The 20,452-nt window shown below is 43.3% G+C and overlaps 1 protein-coding gene across 1 annotated transcript in view; it reads left to right on the plus strand.

The window, feature by feature from the left end:
• npr3 (natriuretic peptide receptor 3) overlaps window positions 1-20,452 on the plus strand; it is a 41,182-nt gene that overhangs the window by 13,455 nt on the left and 7,275 nt on the right. The window contains exons 2-3 of the mRNA XM_080738316.1: window positions 8,662-8,784; window positions 9,769-9,944. Coding sequence (XP_080594442.1) covers window positions 8,662-8,784; window positions 9,769-9,944 — 299 coding nt within the window. The remainder of the gene's footprint in view (window positions 1-8,661; window positions 8,785-9,768; window positions 9,945-20,452) is intronic.

Here is a 20,452-nt window from a genome sequence, read left to right on the forward strand (position 1 = left end):
AACATAGCCAAAATAGCCGATCTACAAGTTCACAATGCAGCGAAGTGTTGTGAGCTGTTTTCGATCAGCTGTTTTCACCATGCCACACCGTCCGTCATAGGCCGTTAAGATACAACAGCAAATCCACATGCAAGTATCAGACTTTATAACAAAAACCAAACGAGAACCCAGGTGTGTTTTAAGTTTGTACATTTGTTTTGGAAAAAAACAAATCCTTATTTCTTCTTTCACGTCGTGTGCAAACGTCCTAACATTAATGGAATCCATGACATGTGGGGGTTACACGCTTCTTCCATGGCGGGCCAACAGTGTGGAGCGCAGCGCGTTGGTTGCCAAGCAGCTCCTCATAGCCTCAGGTGAGCCTGGTTCAGGATCCACTCATCCAGGTGGAAGACGTCATTGGGACATTTTCCAGCACGACTGACGTCTTTTTGATTCCTTTTTACACGGCTCGGCAGTGTCTGTGTTATTATCGCTGTCTTGTTTTGTCTTTTTTTTTTGCCATTTATAACATGTGCGCACGGGTCGCGGCATATTACACCGTGGAGAGCACACACCGACTTTATTATGGAATGAAAAACAAACATGATAGCCGAACCGATGACGTGGGTTTCACAAGCATCGGCAAAGCTGCAGTGCAGCCGTCACGTTTAGCGAGTAGCTCATTTTAAATCCTCATATACTTTATACTTAGTTGACCTGGTGGTGTCCCCCAGGGCTTTATACTGGGTCCACTAGTATTTCTGCTCTACAACCAAATCTCTCTCTGAAAAAGATCACATCTACAAGCTTGCACGACGACACGTTTGCACTTAAGAGCTGATATCTTTACCGTAGGTTCGCCAGAATCGCCACACAATAGCAACACTAGGATTCGGATGGTATTGTCCACTTATGCCAGATATATATACTTACGTTGCACTCTGAAAATGTGTCTGAAAATAACAGATCTGCAAGCTTAGTTAGCTAGTCGCAACTTGCGACACTGGGGGCGCAACGTGAACCCTAAATGGTTGAGCAGAGTTCCTTAGGGCTCTATACTATTGCATTTTCAGTTTTCTGCTATTTAGGGGAAAGCTTAGCTGATCTGCTATGTTCTGCAAAAGCTTTCCCCACAATACGGATGCTGGGTTTTAGAGCGGTTAATGATGACAACTTATGTACCCTGTCTAGATCCAGGACAACAAATCCATGCAGCAACGCAATCCTTCCACAATGAACTACATTCAATGAGTGTGTTTACACGAACGCCAAACGTCCCATCCACTGGGATGTAAGGACGAGGATCGGCCAATATACCGATCCCCATATCTGATCCCTAATCTGATGCTATAATCGCTCCATAGTCCCACTCGCCACGCTATTTTTTCTGCATCGGTTGCACAATATTGCACCACGTTGTGCACACGATATTATTACATAAGCTGTTACCTGCTTCCAGGCAGGCAGTGGGTCTGAGGGTTAGAAGGGAGCTCCGTGGCGCTCTGTCTCTGACGTGAATTCCCCCAGAGACACACACTCCAAAACGTCTCCCAGCCCCTCTATAAAGTCCTTGTGTTCACACACACGCACGCACGCACGCACGCACGCACGCACGCACGCGAACACACACACACACACACACACACACACACACACACACACACACACACACACACACACACACACACACACCTTCCTCCAAGTCCCTGCTCCTCAAGTGCGCTGCCTCAATGACCTGCTTTTATAAACCCAGCCAATTCACAATCACTGTTTTAATCACCATCTCATGTAGGGGCTGAAACTATCCATTATTTTATTAGTTATTATTCCATCGATTACTTTTTTTGATTAATCGTAAAGTGTGTTTTTTAATAAAAAAAAAAGGTTATAACATAATATTTTGTTGTATATTAATCATTCGATTAAACTCTCAAGCCCTATTTTAGAATTAGTCGCAACACGTTGTCGTGCGTTAGCAGTGAAAAATCTGCTAGCTCAAATCGACATGCTTCAATCTACAAGCTTCTAGATCAGCTATGTTTTTTCTTTTACGTTTGTACATAAGATGTTTCCCTTTAATGACATGTCAAAAATAGAAATTGATTATTAATAATAATAACAGATTAAACCGATCAGTTCAAACTGATGTGCCCCCAATCTGATGCATATTTTGCAATTTGCAGTTGAACACCGAGTGTGTCCAATCTAATACAATCTCAGGTATCCATCGACCAATCGATCAGTTAAAATGTAGAGTCGCCCCCAAATATCGTTCTTTTTTAACGGCAGACTTCTCTCCGCCAGGACCTCGCACGCGGGGGGCTCTCCGTCCATAAATCCTTGTTAAAGGAACGACGGCATGACAAGTTGGCATGGGCCGCGGCCCTGCTTTGCATATGCACTCACTCTACGGATTTTATGGCGAGCCCAGGGCAACATAAAATGCACTGTGAGTCCCTCAATAAGTGCGCCCGTGTGTGCGCTAGCTAGCTGCTCCTCCGTACAAGCATTCCTGCGTTCGTTTGTAACTAGCGTTCGGGTGCCTTTTAGCGAGTGAGGAGAGAGGGGAAAATCCAGGATTTTTGAAATATTGCTGGCTGCGAGCTGCTTACCCCATGGAAGGGGCAGGGGGTGGGCTGAGCACAGAGGCCAGTAGTGTGTGCGCGGAGCCCAGTGTAATTAAAGGGTGCTATAGTGCTGGCAGGACTGAGGTCAAGTGTGTCCCGTAGCGGGACTCAAGGGGATATTTCAGGAGGTGTGTTAAAGTGACAGAGCTGTGGGGAATGTTCCAGAGAGACTCTGAATCTTCCCTCTTGAAACAGAGACACCGTTTGGGTGACTTTTTTTTTTTTTCAATCAATCGCCCCCCTTATTTATTTATCTGGACGACTTGTTGATTGTTGGTTCAATTTATTTTTAACCGCTGGTACGCCAGAGAGGGGGGACGTACATCGTGCCATTTCGAGGCGGATTCGTTTTTTAGAAAGCTGATATGCGTGAGGGAGGAGCAGGCCCGGGACAGTGTGGAACACATGTATGAGGTTGATTTCATTGCTTACAGATCAACACCATTCTTTTAGCATTATTGCTTTGCCATTGATTTAGTCATTGTGGTTGGGCAACCAGGGACTATAGTACTTGTCCGACTTTATTCCATCCATCCATCCATCCATCCATCCATCCATCCATCGTAACATGATAATCGCTATTATCGTGTTAAATAACAATCACGATAATCTGGTCCAGTGTCAGGTATTAGCATTGTTCAAGTGTCAGGTACAGTTACTACAGTATATACATTGTCAGGTATTAGCATTGTTCCAGTGTCAGGTATTAGCATGGTAACAGTGTCAGGTATTAGCATGGTAACAGTGTCAGGTATTAGCATGGTAACAGTGTCAGGTATTAGCATTGTTCCAGTGTCAGGTATTAGCATTGGTCCAGTGTCAGGTATTAGCATTGTTCCAGTGTCAGGTATTAGCATTGTAACAGTGTCAGGTATTAGCATTGTTCCAGTGTCAGGTATTAGCATTGTTCCAGTGTCAGGTATTAGCATTGTTCCAGTGTCAGGTATTAGCATTGTTCCAGTGTCAGGTATTAGCATGGTAACAGTGTCAGGTATTAGCATGGTAACAGTGTCAGGTATTAGCATTGTAACAGTGTCAGGTATTAGCATTGTTCCAGTGTCAGGTATTAGCATTGTTCCAGTGTCAAGTATTAGCATTGTTCCAGTGTCAGGTATTAGCATTGTTCCAGTGTCAGGTATTAGCATTGTTCCAGTGTCAAGTATTAGCATTGTTCCAGTGTCAGGTATTAGCATTGTTCCAGTGTCAGGTATTAGCATTCACAGGGCTTAAAACAAGAAGCTGCAGCCACCACACCACGCCTCTTTAACAGGTTCCCGTAATTTGTCAGATTTCAAGACAAGTGTTGCAAGTCAGAGGTTTTACGTCATGACTTTATAACCGGGGAATGTTATAACGTTTGCGGGCTGTGTTGTTCTTTTATGGCGTGGCTCTGCAGGAGGCTAGCGGTCTGTAAGAGGGTTGTCTCTGTGTGTGTGTGTGTGTGTGTGTGTGTGTGTGTGTGTGTGTGTGTGTGTGTGTGTGTGTGTGTGTGTCCAGTCAGTAGCAGATTTATTGTGGCCACTTCCAGTGGTAGTAGAAGTACTGAATTGTTTTGACTTAAGTAAAAGTATCAATACCACAATGTAGAAATACTCTGTTACAAATAAAAGTCAGTGATTCCAAATTGACTTTGAAAAAGTTCTGTAAAAGTACTCATAAGGGCACGGTCACACCGCAACATACTGTATATGGGGCTGAAGTGGTTAATGTATGTTTTGTAATAATAATAAAAATCTACAAAGTACCGTAACTAAATCTTTCTAATAATTGTAGTGGAGTAAAAGTTCAATATTTGACTCTGAGATGTAGTGGGGTAGAAGTAAACGTATTGCAAATTGGAAACATCCATGCAGTAAAGTAAAACTTCCTCAAAGTGCAATAAGAGTTGAGGCATTACATTTTGTATAACACGGTTCTATTGTGAAAATAGCAGATCTACGCGTTGTGTAGATACATGTACATGTAGATCTGCTATTTTCACAATTTCTGCCGCTAATATTTGACAGTTTGACCATTGTTTAATTTGTAATTTTAGATGTATTAAAAAGTCCTTAACTCACCCACCGCTATTTTTAAGACCCTTCTGAGGGTCCACACCGCCAGGATTTTGCCTACCTTTAACGTGGGCGCGCGCGCGAATCCATTGCGCGATGGTTCACCGATTGCATTCACAATACGATCCAGGCAGGGTAAGCAACAAAGCACTACAGCCTTCCATCGCTCAAAGCGAAACCGACGGAGCGCCACGCTGGTGTTGCACAACATTAAACCGGATGACATTTCGGCAGACAGGATACAGGCGTCGTTGTCCCGCCCCCCCATTTCCGTTCTGGAACATCCAGATCCGTTTTTTGTGAATAGGGCGGGTCCACAGAGCGCTATGGACGGCGAATCGGCGATCATACTTTTTTGTTTTATAGTTATTAAAGCTAATTGATAGCTCGTCATATTCGTCATAAGCAGAGTGGACCCATAACTATAGCTCGTCAAACTCGTCCAATGTAGTGGATGAGTTAAATTGTCACTTTAGACAAGTGTAGATAGTAGATACCCTCTATACTCTTAAACTTTATGTTGGTTTGACCCACAGGTTGAGAACCACTGCTTTACACCACTGGCCGGTGGGACACAGAAAGTATCTCCTCTGTGTTCAAATGTTTTTTGGCACTTTTTTTCTTTTTTTACTCACAGATGACAGACAGATGTCACATGCTGGCCACATTAAAGCTGCATCATATAACCTTCCTCTCCTACCCCGGGTTTGAACCCACTTTCCTTGTGCAAGTGCTGACATTCTTACCGCCAATAGAGCCTGCTAGGGAAGGGAGTAAACTGAACGCTGACCACCAGGTTGATGGCAGGGCTGTCATGATTATTATGACATTTTTACATGACGATATATTGTCACTCAAATAATTGTGATTAACAATTTAATTTAGTTTTTGTCATTGACAGTTACATTTCTGTCTGGCTTGTAGGCTTTGAAGTTGCTCGTGGCAGATAAGATACATAACCTAAATATACAAAGAAATCACTGACATATTTGACAACTTTATACTTAAAAAAGAACATTGTTAGTGGAAATAGCTGATCTACAAGCTCACGACGCGTCGCGATGCAACTTGTTGTGAGCTTGTAGATCTGCTATTTCCACAATTTTTTTGAAAAATGTTTTTAAAACATATGAACATTTTTCAACATGGAAACGATTATGAGGATTATGTCAAATAATTGTGATTAGACGATTATGTCATCATTGTGACAGGCCTAGTCAATGGTTGCATAGTGCCGAATTAACGTTGCCACAATGTTCATTATTTGAATTGATTGATTGATTGATTCATTCATTCGTTCATTCGAAAGAAGGGTAGGGCTTCTTCGTAGTTAACCACTAAAACCCTATATTTCGGGCTTGCTATTACAGGCGAGAATGTCCAATAAAACACAGATGGGTGTGTGAGATCTGCCATCTTTTTATTTTATTTTCATCTGATGTTGAATAAAGGCTCATCTGATGTTGAATAAAGGCTTATAAGTGGGTAAACATGCAGAAGATGTCAGAAGGAGGGGAGGAGGAGGGGCCTGGCTGTGTGAAAAAGAAGAGCCTTCGGTGATAGAAGGTTTTTAACGAGCACGTGGATTTCATCATCACTCGAACCTTGTAAACATAGTTTTGGAGTGCGACCATACTTTACTCTGCCTCTCTGGTATTAGAAGCATCCTCTGGCGCGCACACAGCAGCCCGAGTCCTTCCTAGAACGGCTGTGTCGGAAACGGACAAAGTAGACAATAGTAAACACACTTTTTGAACCCATTTAACACATTTAGGGCTGAAAAATACCTTAACAAGTCTTCTAAATCCTAACAGTTTTCTGAAAAACATATGTTTCTATGATCAGTGGTGCTCAAACTTTTTAATGTCAAGAATAAAACAAAATATTTTGTTCCAGGGACCTCTCACCACACACACACACACACACACACACACACACACACACACACACACACACACACACACACACACACACACACACACACACACACACACACACACACACACACACACACACACACACACACACACACACACGCTCATGCACGCGCGCACACACGCACACACTTCTGACTTCTTAGCCATTAGCAGAGATTGTCCCCGTCTCCAACAAATATGTATGCGGTTTATGCATTATTAGATATTAGATTACAAATGTTCCATTTGTACACTGTCAGAGTTACAGACTTGTATGGGTCAATTTAGACCCCCATAAAGGAACCCACAGAGTCCCTGGAATCCACTTTGAGAAACACTGGTTTAGATAATTCACTCTATTGAAAGTGCAGCATTTCAAACTCACATTTTAGTTAGCCTGGAAACGCTTTCTGTCCATGGTGGATTGTTTCAGGATTGACCATGTGGGAGACCTGGGTTTGACTCCAAGTGGTCACACATCCACAACAATGAGAAGTTACACGTCCACAGCAATAAGAAGTTAAGTACCTGTACATAAATAGAACAACTGAGCTGATACAAAGAGGCTCAACACAACGACAGCAGGTCAAACATACCACAGCGTTGTTGTGATCGTATATCGTGTTATCATTGTTTCCCAGGCATAGGGAGGAGGGGTCGCGACCCATTTCTGCACGGCCATACGGCTGGCTGTGTTCATACGGGAGTCCCTTTTTAGCAGGTCTTTCAGTCCGAGTGTATCAAAAAAGCACCTTTGTTAAGGTGGAGACGACGGAGGCATTAGAAGTTGTGAACCAGGGGTCCAGAATAGTAAATCTTCATCCCCCCCAACTTTCGGCACCTCCGTGCAGCCAATCACAAGCTTCCGCGGGCGGGTCTTGCCTTAACCAAGGTGCTTTTTTGATACACTCTGACTGAAAGACCTGCAAAAAATGGAGTCCTGTGCATTAGTGAATGTCACGTGTCGGGGGGCAGATTTTGAAAGATTTATTCTGATCACATTATGTCACTGTCTCTGGGGTTCGGGGACCAAATGAACTCTTAACATGTCTGTAACTCTGAGAGCGTATAAATAGAACCATTTGGTTCCATCTGTACAGTGTAGATTAGGGGGGTGGGGGTTCCAGAGATAAAACATGGTCCGTGGTCTAATGAAGTGGTTCTCAACCTGTGGGTCGGGACCCACATGAAACTATACATTAAGAAATGGTCAAACAGTGGGCAATTTATCAACTAATATAAGAAAGAGGCAAAAATTGCAAGGCATTGTGAGCTTGTAGATCGTCTATTTTCGCAATGTTTTCTGTGGAACCGAGTCTAAAGGCTCATGCATACTCCAGGTGAAGTGATAGCTCTTCACTTTTTTAGGTGATGAGCTATCACCTTTTTAGGTGATGTCGGAAAGTAAAAGCAGAGATGTGTCGGGGTTTGCCGTGAAGCCTCTTCACCGCGACTAATGACGTGATGTTGTAGTTTTCTGACTTTAGAAAACTACACCGCGGTGATAACTGCTCACTCCACCCTGGACTATGAATGAGCCTTTACTCCTAAGTTCCAAGTGCTTTTCAGGGTGGGGGGTGGGGGGTCCCCAGTTCATTTTGGTCATGGCCTGAAAAGGGTGAGAACCACTGGTCTAGTGCATATCAAACTGGGGATCCTTGACAAACGTTTTTTTGAGAATCACTATGAGTATGTTCAGATATCTGGCTGGCTGGCGTAACACCCCTGCCTAATGCAGCATTACTCCCTTACCTTTGAACCTTCACACTTGAGCAGCTAATGTGAACAAAGTGACGTTCTTCCGGCGTTTAGGTCTGTCCCATTGGTTAGTGAGTGTCTCGACCGGGTGAGAGTACAGCAGTGCTGAACCATGAACCTGTATTGAACCCTTGGTCTTGTGACCCCGCAACGGCATAACGCATCTTCGATCACAGATGCAACGCCTCCTCCAGGTTATTCTCTTAACATGGGAGTGGATGGGGGTCGATGCATCTGCCTCCGACTGTCTGAACGTAGCCTCTGTCACAATGACATTCACGGCGTCACCGACTGTAACCTCTGGTCTGTGTGCTTCCCTTGCAGTGGTGATCATGTGTGCAGGAAGTGACATCATTAGAGAGCTCATGCTGGCGGCGCACCGCCGCCGGCTCACCAACGGCTCCTACGTCTTCTTCAACATCGAACTCTTCAACTCCTCCTCTTATGGTAAGGATGCTCCGCTCCATAACGGCCGTTTTATTCTATTATACAGGTATATTTATGTATATTCTAGGTATATTTTATTGATGACCAAACACTCTATAGTAACTAGTACTATCCGCCTCAGTGCGACATGCGACCTAAAGGGCGAGGTCGCGCCATGTCTTGGCCGTCTGGCCAGTGATGTAAATCGGACCAGTTACATATGGAGACTCCTGGTACCCATATATGGAGATCCATGTACTGTATATGGAGACATGCTGTGAAACCCCAAACATGCTTACTCAGTTATTCGTTATGTGAAAATCCTATGACGTCTATCACATCTGACATCATACATACAGTCCCTTTTATGCCCATACATGGAGATCACTATCTGAACTAGCCGCACATATATGGGCTGTCTTCCTCCATATATGGGCATTCACATATGAAGTCCTGTTAGATATGGGCTTAATATGACACCAGGGATCTCCATATATGGGCATAAAAGGGATTCTGTTAGAGTGGTTCCCATGACATCACAACATACAATCCCTTTTATGTGCATACATGGAGATCCCTGTCTGAACCAGCCACGCCACTGTGATGTCACCTGTTTATGCTTGTATATGCATGGAGATATCTGCTCTGAGTATCTGACATTACTGTGATGTCACCTGTGATGTCACAGTGATGTGTCAGGGGAACCAAAGTGTCAGGCGTTATCCCTGCTCTGAGCATCTGACATCACTGTGATGTCACCTGTGATGTCACAGTGATGTGTCAGGGGAACCAAAGTGTCAGGCGTTACCCGTACGGACGGATACGGACAAGCTGTGGCGGTTCTGACAGTAAACTGCGACCTACGGTTGCAACTATCAGAACATAGACCCCTTTTGTTATTATTTGAATTAAATTAATTCACTTACCCTACCTTTAAGTAAAACATTGAATACTTTTCCCACCGCTGGTGGTGACAACCCTCCGTTCTCCTGTGGGATTCTGCAGGCAACGGTTCGTGGAAGCGAGGAGACAAGTACGACAACGAGGCCCGCCAGGCGTACGCTGCCCTCAACACGGTCACGCTGCTCCGCACCGTCAAGCCAGACTTCCTCAACTTCTCGGCCGAAGTGCAGAAGTCCGTCCAGCGGGCGGGGTTCCACGACTGTAACGACTGTGGAAGTGTACGTAAGTTTGGGATAAAGTTTGAGCCCTTAGTAGACTAAACAAAAAAAATCAGATGACTAAAATATGACAAAAACTATTTTATTCAAAAGACTGTGACTAAAACAACATCAAGATTTGCTGTCACAATTAACACCGCAGCCAGGAAACACCTGCGGAGCGTGTTTGTACAAAGAACTTCCACTCCTAGACTACATCCTTGTGAAGCACTTGTGTCTTATGTTTTTTGTTTGTTTGCGTACGTACAGTGCAGCTGCCAAGGACAGGCATTCAAAAACAAAACACTTAAGCCTTGCTTACGTGGTCTTACAACAAATAGCGGAGTTCTAGGGAAAGGAAAGGGAAAGGGAGAGTGTTGTTATCATAGAACGTCCACTCACATATAGAGCGTTTGTTCGGTAACGCGGGTCTCCCTGTCTCTCTCCAGCTCCTTGATAAACAGAAGATACATTTTCAGGTCGGGATACCAATAATATCTAATCAGGAGAGAGAGATCATACAGGGTACGGGATAAACAAGTGAAATTGGAAGTGATAACACAAAGAAACAAACAGACAACATTGGAACTGTAACACTATAAAGTTGAACATTTGCAACCCACCTATTTTGTGTTTCTAAAGGCCTGGAGAGACTAGGAGACTGACACTGACAATACTATCACTACTATCATCACAATGTAGAGCTATTTAACACTGTTACTCAAGAAACACTCTATAGCAATGATTACTATCACAATATAGAGCTACGTATTTAACACTGTTAATGAACAAACACTCTATAGCAGGGTTCCCCAATTACTTTTCCCCAAGGGCCGAATTATGTCTAGGGTACCAAGCCGAGGGCCACAACATTGCAGGGGGCGACGGTGGCGTTCCCGCTACTCCAGTGACAGTTCAGATAACGTCGTTGTCGGGTGAAAATCTTGTATGTCCAAAACCGTTCGTTTTGCATTATCATTTTAAAAATGATTTAAACTAGTGAAAACAGCCGATCTACAAGCACACAACGCCTCGCACCGCGAGGCGTTGTGTGCTTGTAGATCTGCTGTTTTCACTACTTTTGTGCGACGGCCTTGAAAGATTTGCGAAAGAACGTACAAATTTGGAGATTTCTACCCGACAACGACGATATACTATTGTTGTTGCTGCTCTTGTACCACCATTATTACTGGGGTTGGTGTGGGCCAGACAGTAGCCCCCCGCGGGCCACAAATGGCCCGTGGGCCGCCTATTGGGGAACCCTGCTCTATAGCAATGATTACTATCACAATATAGAGCTGTTTAACACTGTTACTGAAGAAAAAGAAACACTATAGAAATGATTACTATCACAATATAGAGCTATTCAGTTTTCAGCTTCCCCCAGCTGAAGGCTGCTCAGATGATCATGACGAACTGCTTGGGGGAGAGAGAGGCGTTTCATTCCAGACACACAAAACAAGCAGCAGGCGTCATTCAGACACACAGCAGTTGTGTTCATGACATGTACGTGTCAACGCAAGCAGTGGGAAAACGTCACTAGTTGTGTTCTGGTGTCATTCTGTCAGGCTAACTGATCTGTCCCGGACACGCCCCCGCCTGGTCCCCAAGCCAAGGGGACACGCCCCCGCCTGGTCCCCAAGCCAAGGGGACAACCATCCTCCAGCTCGATCGCTGCTTCACAAACTGTGGTGACGACCCCCCTTTTTTTGGGGGCCATTTTCATGGGTCACCTTGTAAATGTCTGCTTTTTTTTACGTTCCCTATGTTCTTTTAAAAGAATACAGTATATTATTTTGAAAGATTATACAAAATGTACAGGATCTCCCCCCCCCCCAAAAAAATGTTGCAAAATGTGGGCTTGTAGATTGCGTGATTCATTCATAATGTATTTTTCTACGTTTGGGTCCTTGGGGGAGTAGCCAAGAACTTCTCTCGTCGGGTCTGGAGCAGAAAAACATTTAGGAGCCCCCCCCCCCCTGCTCTATAGCAGTCTATAGCTGGTAGGTGGGACAGTGTGAAATGGATGTGTAGAAGCTGTGAATGGGGGGACGTGAGAGGTGGACGTATAGCTTTTGGCATTGTCCAAAGATGCTTTGCCTTGCCAAGCCTCCACGGCGCTGCACGGCCATTAGGCCTTTTGTGTCCCCGAGCAGTAGGACCTGTCATGTTGTCATGTCGGGACAAACGGTGGGATGACACTTCCACCCGGCAAGGTTAACTAGCGCCCAGTGGGGAGGCTGACAGGCACAGGATTTCTCTTTTTTTTTTTTTTTTTTTTTTAAACGAACATCTTTGCTTCTGGGGCGGTCCCTGGAACATAATATTTTGAGATGGGGGTCTGCGGTAAAATACATGTAATTCTAGGGGTTCTTGACATGAAAAAGTTTGAGAACCACTGATTAGACATTTATAGAATCGGTTCAAAAATGACACTTTAACCCAAGAATATCGTATCTGGAAAGATGTGCATGTTTACCTAGCGTAATATATGATATACCGTAAGATTCTAAAAATGAACAGCGTAATTCAGGGGTGCCATGGATGAAAAGTTTATTTACCGGGGTGCCCTGAGTCAAAAAGGTTTGAAAACCCTTGATCTAAAGTTGTAAAAAGTGCAATATTGGCCTCTGAGATGTAGTGGAGTAGAAGTTGAACGTTGACAAATGGACCTTCTCAAAGTGAAGTAATGATAAAGTAATAGTAGCTCATAGTTGGTGCTTTACAGTGCAGCACAGTGGATGGTGATTGGACCGTGCAAGGTTAATACATAGAGTATATATATATATATATATATAATAGAGAGCGGATAGCCCCGCCCCAGCTATTCATTTCAATTAGGGATGTAACGATATAGTAACTGCATCAAAATATCGTTTTTAACTTAAAAAATCAAAGTATATAAAAATGAAAACAGCTAAAATGGAATCATATCATTTGAATTTGTATCGTATCGAATCGGCAGTGTAAAGAATCGATTGTATCGATACTACCTACTTGTACATTGTATTTAGCATTTTTAAGAAGAAAAAATGAAAAAGAGGGGTTTAATTACTTTTCCTTTCCATATAGCTGCACTGGTCTATCGATAACTGTGTGTAATCTCTGGGTTCATGTCAAGGTGCAGGTTTGTCAATATACAATGTCCATGTATTTGGCAGATAATCACTGTGTTTCCCTTAAAAACCTGCACTATCCACACCTTTCACACATATTTAATTTCTTTGCTAAATTGTTACTATATCGATTTTAAATCATTGAATCAAATCGTATCGTATCGTCAACCATGTATCGTTATATGTATCGAATCGCTATTAAAATGTATCATTACACCCCTAATTTCAATGCAAGTTGCTCTGTGGCGTTTTGAAGCACCCGGAAGAAGCAGAATCCAGGTGCATTGTGGGGGAAATTGGCACATCTGGATGTGCCAAATTTTGTTTCGCCGAGACGTAATTACGTCACGAACATCACAAACGTCGAACAACGTCCATTGAAACTCATTGCAGACCCCAGCAGCTCACTCCTTTGCCCGTGCATGTATTTTTCAACCCGCCTGCAGTTCCAGCTTTGGCCAGTAGCTTCAATATTTACAAGCCGTTCTGGAGGCTTGGGTTAATAGGACCCCGGCAGGGAAGCTGACAGGCGCTGTTGACCAGCTCAATGCCTGACTGGGAAAAAAAAAACAATCTTTTCAAGACTCACAGCAGCAGGCCTGCTTTAGTAAACTGCAAAACAAAACCACAACCTTGCTGTCCTCCACGCCGCCTCTGACGCCTTCCAAAACAAAGGACGTTTCCCTCTCCAATAAAGCGTCAACGTGTGACATGAGTGGAGTATGACAGATGTGACCGCGAATGAACAAAATCGTAATTTAGTTTTTTATCGTCCTTGGCGGGGAGAAACTTTAAAACGCCATATTTCATCTTTTTATGATTTGTTTTTCTTCTCTTTTCCCCCACAAATGAATAGTCTATTTCAGAGGTTCTCAACCTGTGGGCCTGGGGCCCACTGGTGGGGCCGTGAAGCTACTGCAAGTGGGCCCCCAAATAACCGGCAAAGCACTATGATTTTAATGATAATAATATAACATCAATATTACTAAACAATTATTTATTGTTTTTTTTTATTGTTAGTTCCATTGATCCAAGCCGAAGCACAGTCGATTGGCTGATCATTAATCCATTCATTGAAATAAACATGCTCTGAAAATGCATGCGACTCTGATCCAGAAAGGGTTGATAACCACTTGCCTATTTAATAATTTGGTCGTATGACAATCTACAAGCTCCCAGCATGTCACAATCATTGTGAACTTATAGATCAGCTAAATGTTGCTATTTAGTTTTGTTTTTTTAAGTATTGTGAACAAATGTCACATACCCATACAGGTTTGAGTTCCAGCGGTCGCAGCATGACGCGTTGTGAGCTTGTAGATCGGCTATTTTCAGCATGCAACCAAGCGTAAAACAAGACATTACGACGCCATCATGCCCCGACAAAATATATATATAATTTTGTTGACAAAATCAACTGTAGATTTAGTCAACTAAGATCTCATGATATTAGGCCACTAAAACTAGACTAAATCGGAAAAAAATCTGATGACTAAAAAATATGACTAAAGGAAATGTTATTCAAAAATCTATGACTAAATCAAAATGAACACTGCTGGCTTGTCACCAGAGCTGTTAAATCGCTGCGTCAACAACAACAACACACACATTGTGCTGCTGTCGATGCCAAACTGCATAGGTGACTTTCGACAGAGGAGAATGGTGGCTTTTGTCCCCTTTACCGAAGGTGATACTTTCTTTTCGCGCTCTCTCCCGGGTTTGACTGGCGGTAAGGAATGTTCCCATGGGCACAGGGGGACCGGTTTTATTCCGTCACGCTTGGTCGTTGCCAGGGAATTCTGGGACACTTCATTCCCGGTTTGCTCGTCACATATTAGTATTAGTCCAGTGAAGTCCACGTCTTGACGGGAAACTTGTATGTTCAAAAGTTTTTTTTTTTTTTCGTTTTTCTTTTCAGGAAATATAGGGAATAAGAACCTGTGTTCCAATGGAGCCAATGTAGATCGATAGATACATTTATTATCCCAAGGGGGGAAATCAGTTGCCCAGAGGCAGCACAGCAGTATAAGGTTATTTACAAAGTTACAGAGAAGTATGAAAAAGTTAAAAAAGAAAAAACAAGAACAGAGTACAGAGTGCAGTAAGAGCAAGGAACAACAAGAAAGGGAACAAATAATATACGTAAAGTGTCCTAAAGCACAACTATCAATATAATACAGTGCCCAAAATCAAAGTGACCATAACAGTCAATCCTAGTTAGTGCAACAAGTATCTCTACATCATGTCAAACACAAGCAGAAATACTAAAAAAACTACTAACACAACCTAATAGTGCAGTGTCCAAAGGTCACAAAGGTCGCTATTCTCAACCTAATAGTGCAGTGTCCAAAGGTCAGAGCGATAAAAAACAACTAGCAAAAGAAAAAAAAAGAAAAAACAAGAAAGAAACAAGAAAGGGTGATGCAGCAAGACGCACAAGAGCACCCTCCCTGGAAGGTCCTAGAGGTCAATGTAGATATTATTTATAGTCACGAGGACTTGTTAACATTTTGCATTTGTAAAAATGCAAACCATAGCTGAATGGTTAGTGAGCTTGCCTAGGACTCCGCAGGTCCCAGAGGTCCCAGGTACGATTCCAGCTCCAGATATGTGTCGAAGTGTCCATGAGCAAGACACCTAACCCCTTAGCTGCTCTTCCCTCTGCGCTCCTTGTGGGCAGCATTCAGCAGGGTTAAGCTGAAACTGAATTTCCCCTGGAGACTATAGGTAATTATTATTAGGGAGGGGGGGGGCGAAGGGGAATACATTTATGAAAAAAGCAAAAAAACAAAACAGATATGGAGGTAGGATTCATGTTAATGCAGATATTGTTTCCATATCCGGTGTCACATCTGTGTTTATTGCTAGGCAGAGTTTATTGCTGGAGAGATGAGTTACTAAGTGTTTAAATGTTGACAGGCAGTCCCAGCCAGTAGATGGGTGTGTTGGCTTGTTATTACCGTACATGCACGCAGTCAGTGCACCGGGACAGTACACAACGTGCGTCATAATCACCTGTAAACATGCCAGCTTTGAATTATAAGTGTGTTGCTGAAATTACAAACAGAGCCAGGTGCTTTGGCATTCCCAGAAACAACTCTTGTGTACTTAAAGCCTCACTATGTGTAACTTTATTTATTTTTATTCATGATTAACGTTGTCACGTGTGTGGTCCTTGACATGAAAAGGTTGAGCACCACTGATAGAGAAACATACGTTTTTCAGCAAACCATTAGGATTTAGAAGTATTTAAGGTATTTTTCAGCCTATGTGTCGATTTGACACAACGTGCCTGCACACTTACAGTAGGACCCCTGTATATTATATACCTGTCATTAACTTGTAGATCTGCTGTTCTCTGCAGAATGTTCCAGCCCAGAATAGGGAGGCCAAGTTTAATGTGATGTTGCAGTCAAACACAAGACGCTTTGAAAAGCACTCTCCCCATCCCACGCCCTCTGGCGCGTGGCATCAACGAGCAACAAGTCGAGTTGTGGCTTGAAAAAAACAAAATAGCCTACGGAGACTAAATTAATTGGCTGTAATTAGGCTTGTTAAGCCAAACATTATGATTCTTGTCGGGTTGTGTACGGTACATGAACCACACCTGGGCTGGGAGCCCTCTGACTCACGTAAACAGTTCGGGGAGAAAATAGCATCGGGACAGCATTTGAGTGTAGACATTAGAGCACGACCGAGACCAGATTTGGGGGTCTGATCACGATTTTGGAGGGGAACAGCCAGGAGTCTGTCTGTCGGTCACGCAGGACCGATCAGCGGTGAAACTCAAATTGGCCCCATGGTGGCACTATACGAGCCCACTTCATGTTTTGTGTTTTGTCCTATATTTGTCCCCCCCCCCCCCCAAGGGTGCCGCGAGATAATTTGATAACATTTGGAATTTGTCTGGACACTTAAAAAAATATTTAGTATCATTTTAAACTTGAAGTACAAAGTTATTTTTAGTCAGTTCTGACCAAAATGGCTATTATCTCAATGTTTTCCTCGCAACATAATTGCTAAAATATGCTATGAATATGAGATGCTGGGAGTGAAAACTATGAATATAATGTAAGGGTACGTCGGAAGAAAATAATATTTATAAGGGTGCCCCGGGCCAAAAATATTTGGGAACCGCTGCTCTAGAGTAATGCGATCACAAAATCAATTCGGATTGGCCACGATTAGCTTCCAGAATATGCAGGAGGGGTCAAAAATAAACTAAAATGCCATAAATCATGAACTCATGAATCAAGGATAGACATGATTTTGCAGACCGGGTCCCGACTGATTTGACCAAAAAATGTCAAACTGCACGTCCTCCCACCGCATGGTATACGTCCAAATCCACTGGCGCGTGCATGGGGACAGCTTGTGGCTACTGTCGCCCACACAAGAGCTGTCCCCTTAGCCACAACGCTGCTGGGGGTGGGGGTGGGGGTCGGGGGGACAAGGGACAAGAGCTGTCTATGGATGGGACGATAAGCGATGTTATCGTTTATCGCGATAAAAAAAACACTCGCGTTAATCGTATCGTGGAGTTTTAATATATCGTGATATCGTCATGCACTGGGATCAATTCACCTTTTATTTGCCGAGCTGCATATCCGGTACCACCTAAACCCTCTATAACTGGTAAAAGGTACTTATAATATAGTACTTGATACAGTCTTTTTTTCACTGGCCGGCATAGCTCGGGGGTAGAGAAACCGTTATTAGAGCACGACGGGTTCCCAGTTCGAATCCGGGCTCCCCTGTGAGTTAACTCATTTCCTGCGATCCCTGTCGAAACCGGAGATTTCCCGCTGTACCACTCTGCGATGCCCGAGGAGCACGAAGATTTAATTAGCTTTAATCATTATGAAACGATTAAAAGTATGGTCGCTGTAAATAGCCGCTTTGGAGACTTTAGGCCCGCCTCCTAACTGTATCCGGTCGTATTTCCCGTTTGGACCGGATCTAGGTTTCCATATCCGGTCTGACGTCCAATCGCAGCTCCGTTCGCATAGCTTTTCATTGTAAACAAGTGAGCTGACTGCACGGCCATAGAATGGTATTTTTTCACACGTTTTTTTATTATTTTGTAGCAGTTTGATTGGCATATGATCTGCGCACATATCGTCTGCTATGTGCGCGAACGTGTCCACGTGTTACCATAGCGCACAGCTGGCTGTTTCCAATGTTTTTTTATGTAAACACTGGCGGATAAGCAGGGATACAGCATGGCAACGGATATGTCTATTTCAATGGGTTTTTTTTATTCGAAAGCTGTCACCGAGTCTACACGTCTACTAGATGAGTCGCGCACAGATCGTACCCACGTTAAAAGGTAAGGACAATTTGGCAGCTGCTTAGTACAGCTATGTTTAAAATGGCAGCAAAATTGTTAATGTCGAAGAGTCGTTGAGCAAGACTCTGAACCCCTAATTGCTCCCGGTGAGTAGGTTGGTGCCTTGCATGGTTTCCTCCGCCACTGGTGTATGAATGTGTGCGTGAATGGGTGAATGTAATGCACAATCTATGTAAAGCGCCTTGGATAAAAGCGCTATATAAATGCACCATTTACCATTTTATTTACCATTTTCACTCTGTATCAAATGTCTTTGCCAAAAAATAGCCGATCTACAAGCTCTAATTTTGAGCTTGTAGATCTGCTATTTTTTGGCAAATACTCCCGCCCCAGGATAATGGATTTTGATTTTTTTGTCGATAATATCGTAAATTTCTTTTGTCACAATAATGGTGATGTGACATTTTCATATCATTCCATCCCTAGAGCTGTCTCCTTAGCCACCACAACGCTGCTGGGGGTGTGTGGGGGGGGGGGGGGGGGTCGGGGACAAGGCCAGGCCACACAGATAGAATCTCAGTGGGTTGGGACACTCATCCACCCGGTGACATTAACCAAGAGATATCATCAGTGGCAGATCTCGCATATTCATTTCCACCCGTGGGGGGGGACAAAGAGCTTATAGAACGTTCCCTTTTCAGACGGGGACAATTTAATGGCCCGACTTGAACACTTGCGGCCACAGCGCAGTTTTGTGTGTGTGTGTGTGTGTGTGTGTGTGTGTCCGTGCGTGCGTGTCCGCGTGCTTTTGCGTGCGTGGAGAAAACACTCTTTTGTCCGGTGGTCCCGCGGTGAGAGGCGGGCAGCGCATAACTCCCAGCAGAGAAGCATTCAAGCTGTCCGTCCACTTGTGCTAGCCAGTAACCACAGTGACCGGTGGCAGGTCCAAACACACTGACCATGACGTAATGTGTGTGTGTGTGTGTGTGTGTGTGTGTGTGTGTGTGTGTGTGTGTGCGTGCGTGTGTGTGTGTGCGCGTGGTGACGGCTGCTGATAGAATGCGCCACCAGTTAGAGGGTTTAACTTTTGTCCTTTTCTTTGCGCACGTTATGAATGTGCACATTGTAAAGCTTCCAACGTGACGTGACATACATTGGAATGTGAAATTAGTTGAAGAAGATCCACTTGTTTTACCAATTTAGACCTGGAATCCAGGAAAGTATTTGTGTCATTTAAGTCGTTACTAAATATCGTCTACTGTCTGGCAGAAACCTTGCATTTCCGAGTTTCCAATATGTGTGTTATTTCGTAAACGAAAGACCTACTTCATCATACAAGTGTGTCACACAAAAGTCGTGAAAAGATCAAATCGCAAGGGGCGGTGTACGGCTATTTTCACTATTTTAAATCGTTTTGAAAATAATAATAAAAAAATGAGACGTTTTGGATGTACATGGTTTCCACATGATATATTATCAAAAATAGACGTTTTTAGAAAACTGAGGTTAGGATTTAGAAGTTGTTTTTAGAATCTAAATCCAATCAAGAAGCTGAGAAAAAAAGGAATTTTATGTCACACCTCGGTTACCGCAGTTACTAGTTTGTTTCAAATGTTTTGTATATTTGAGCTGAGTTGGCAATTTCCAGTCATATTTCAGTCATCTGAAATGTTTCAGTATTAGTCTAGTTTTAGTTGACCAAATAAAATAATATTTTAGTCAACAAAATCTACAGTTGATTTAGTCGACAACTGCCTGATTTCTACTTGCTGACGCCTTGTGAGCTTGTAGATCGGCTGTTTTTGGAGTTTGACGCAGCCAAGCATAAAATGTCTTGTTTTAGTTCTACTGGATCTCTTCTCCACTATAGTCCATTTTTAGTCATCAAACATATAATTCTCCGAATCTCTGTCTGTCTGTCTGTCTGAGTGTCTGGAGCAATTGATCTGAATCCGCATGATGACCATTAGCATATAAACACACCTGACATAACTGCGAAGCCCGTTTGTCACTTTCACAAATCGTATGCTGTATATTAGCATTTTTATCGTGTAGCCTATCTTTTCTGCATCTAGCATGAGGCATATCTAATTCTGCATCTAGCATGAGGCATATCTATTCTG

Source organism: Nannobrachium achirus (assembly GCF_963921795.1).
Source record: "Nannobrachium achirus genome assembly, chromosome: 12".
NCBI classification, from domain to species: Eukaryota; Metazoa; Chordata; class Actinopteri; order Myctophiformes; family Myctophidae; genus Nannobrachium; species Nannobrachium achirus.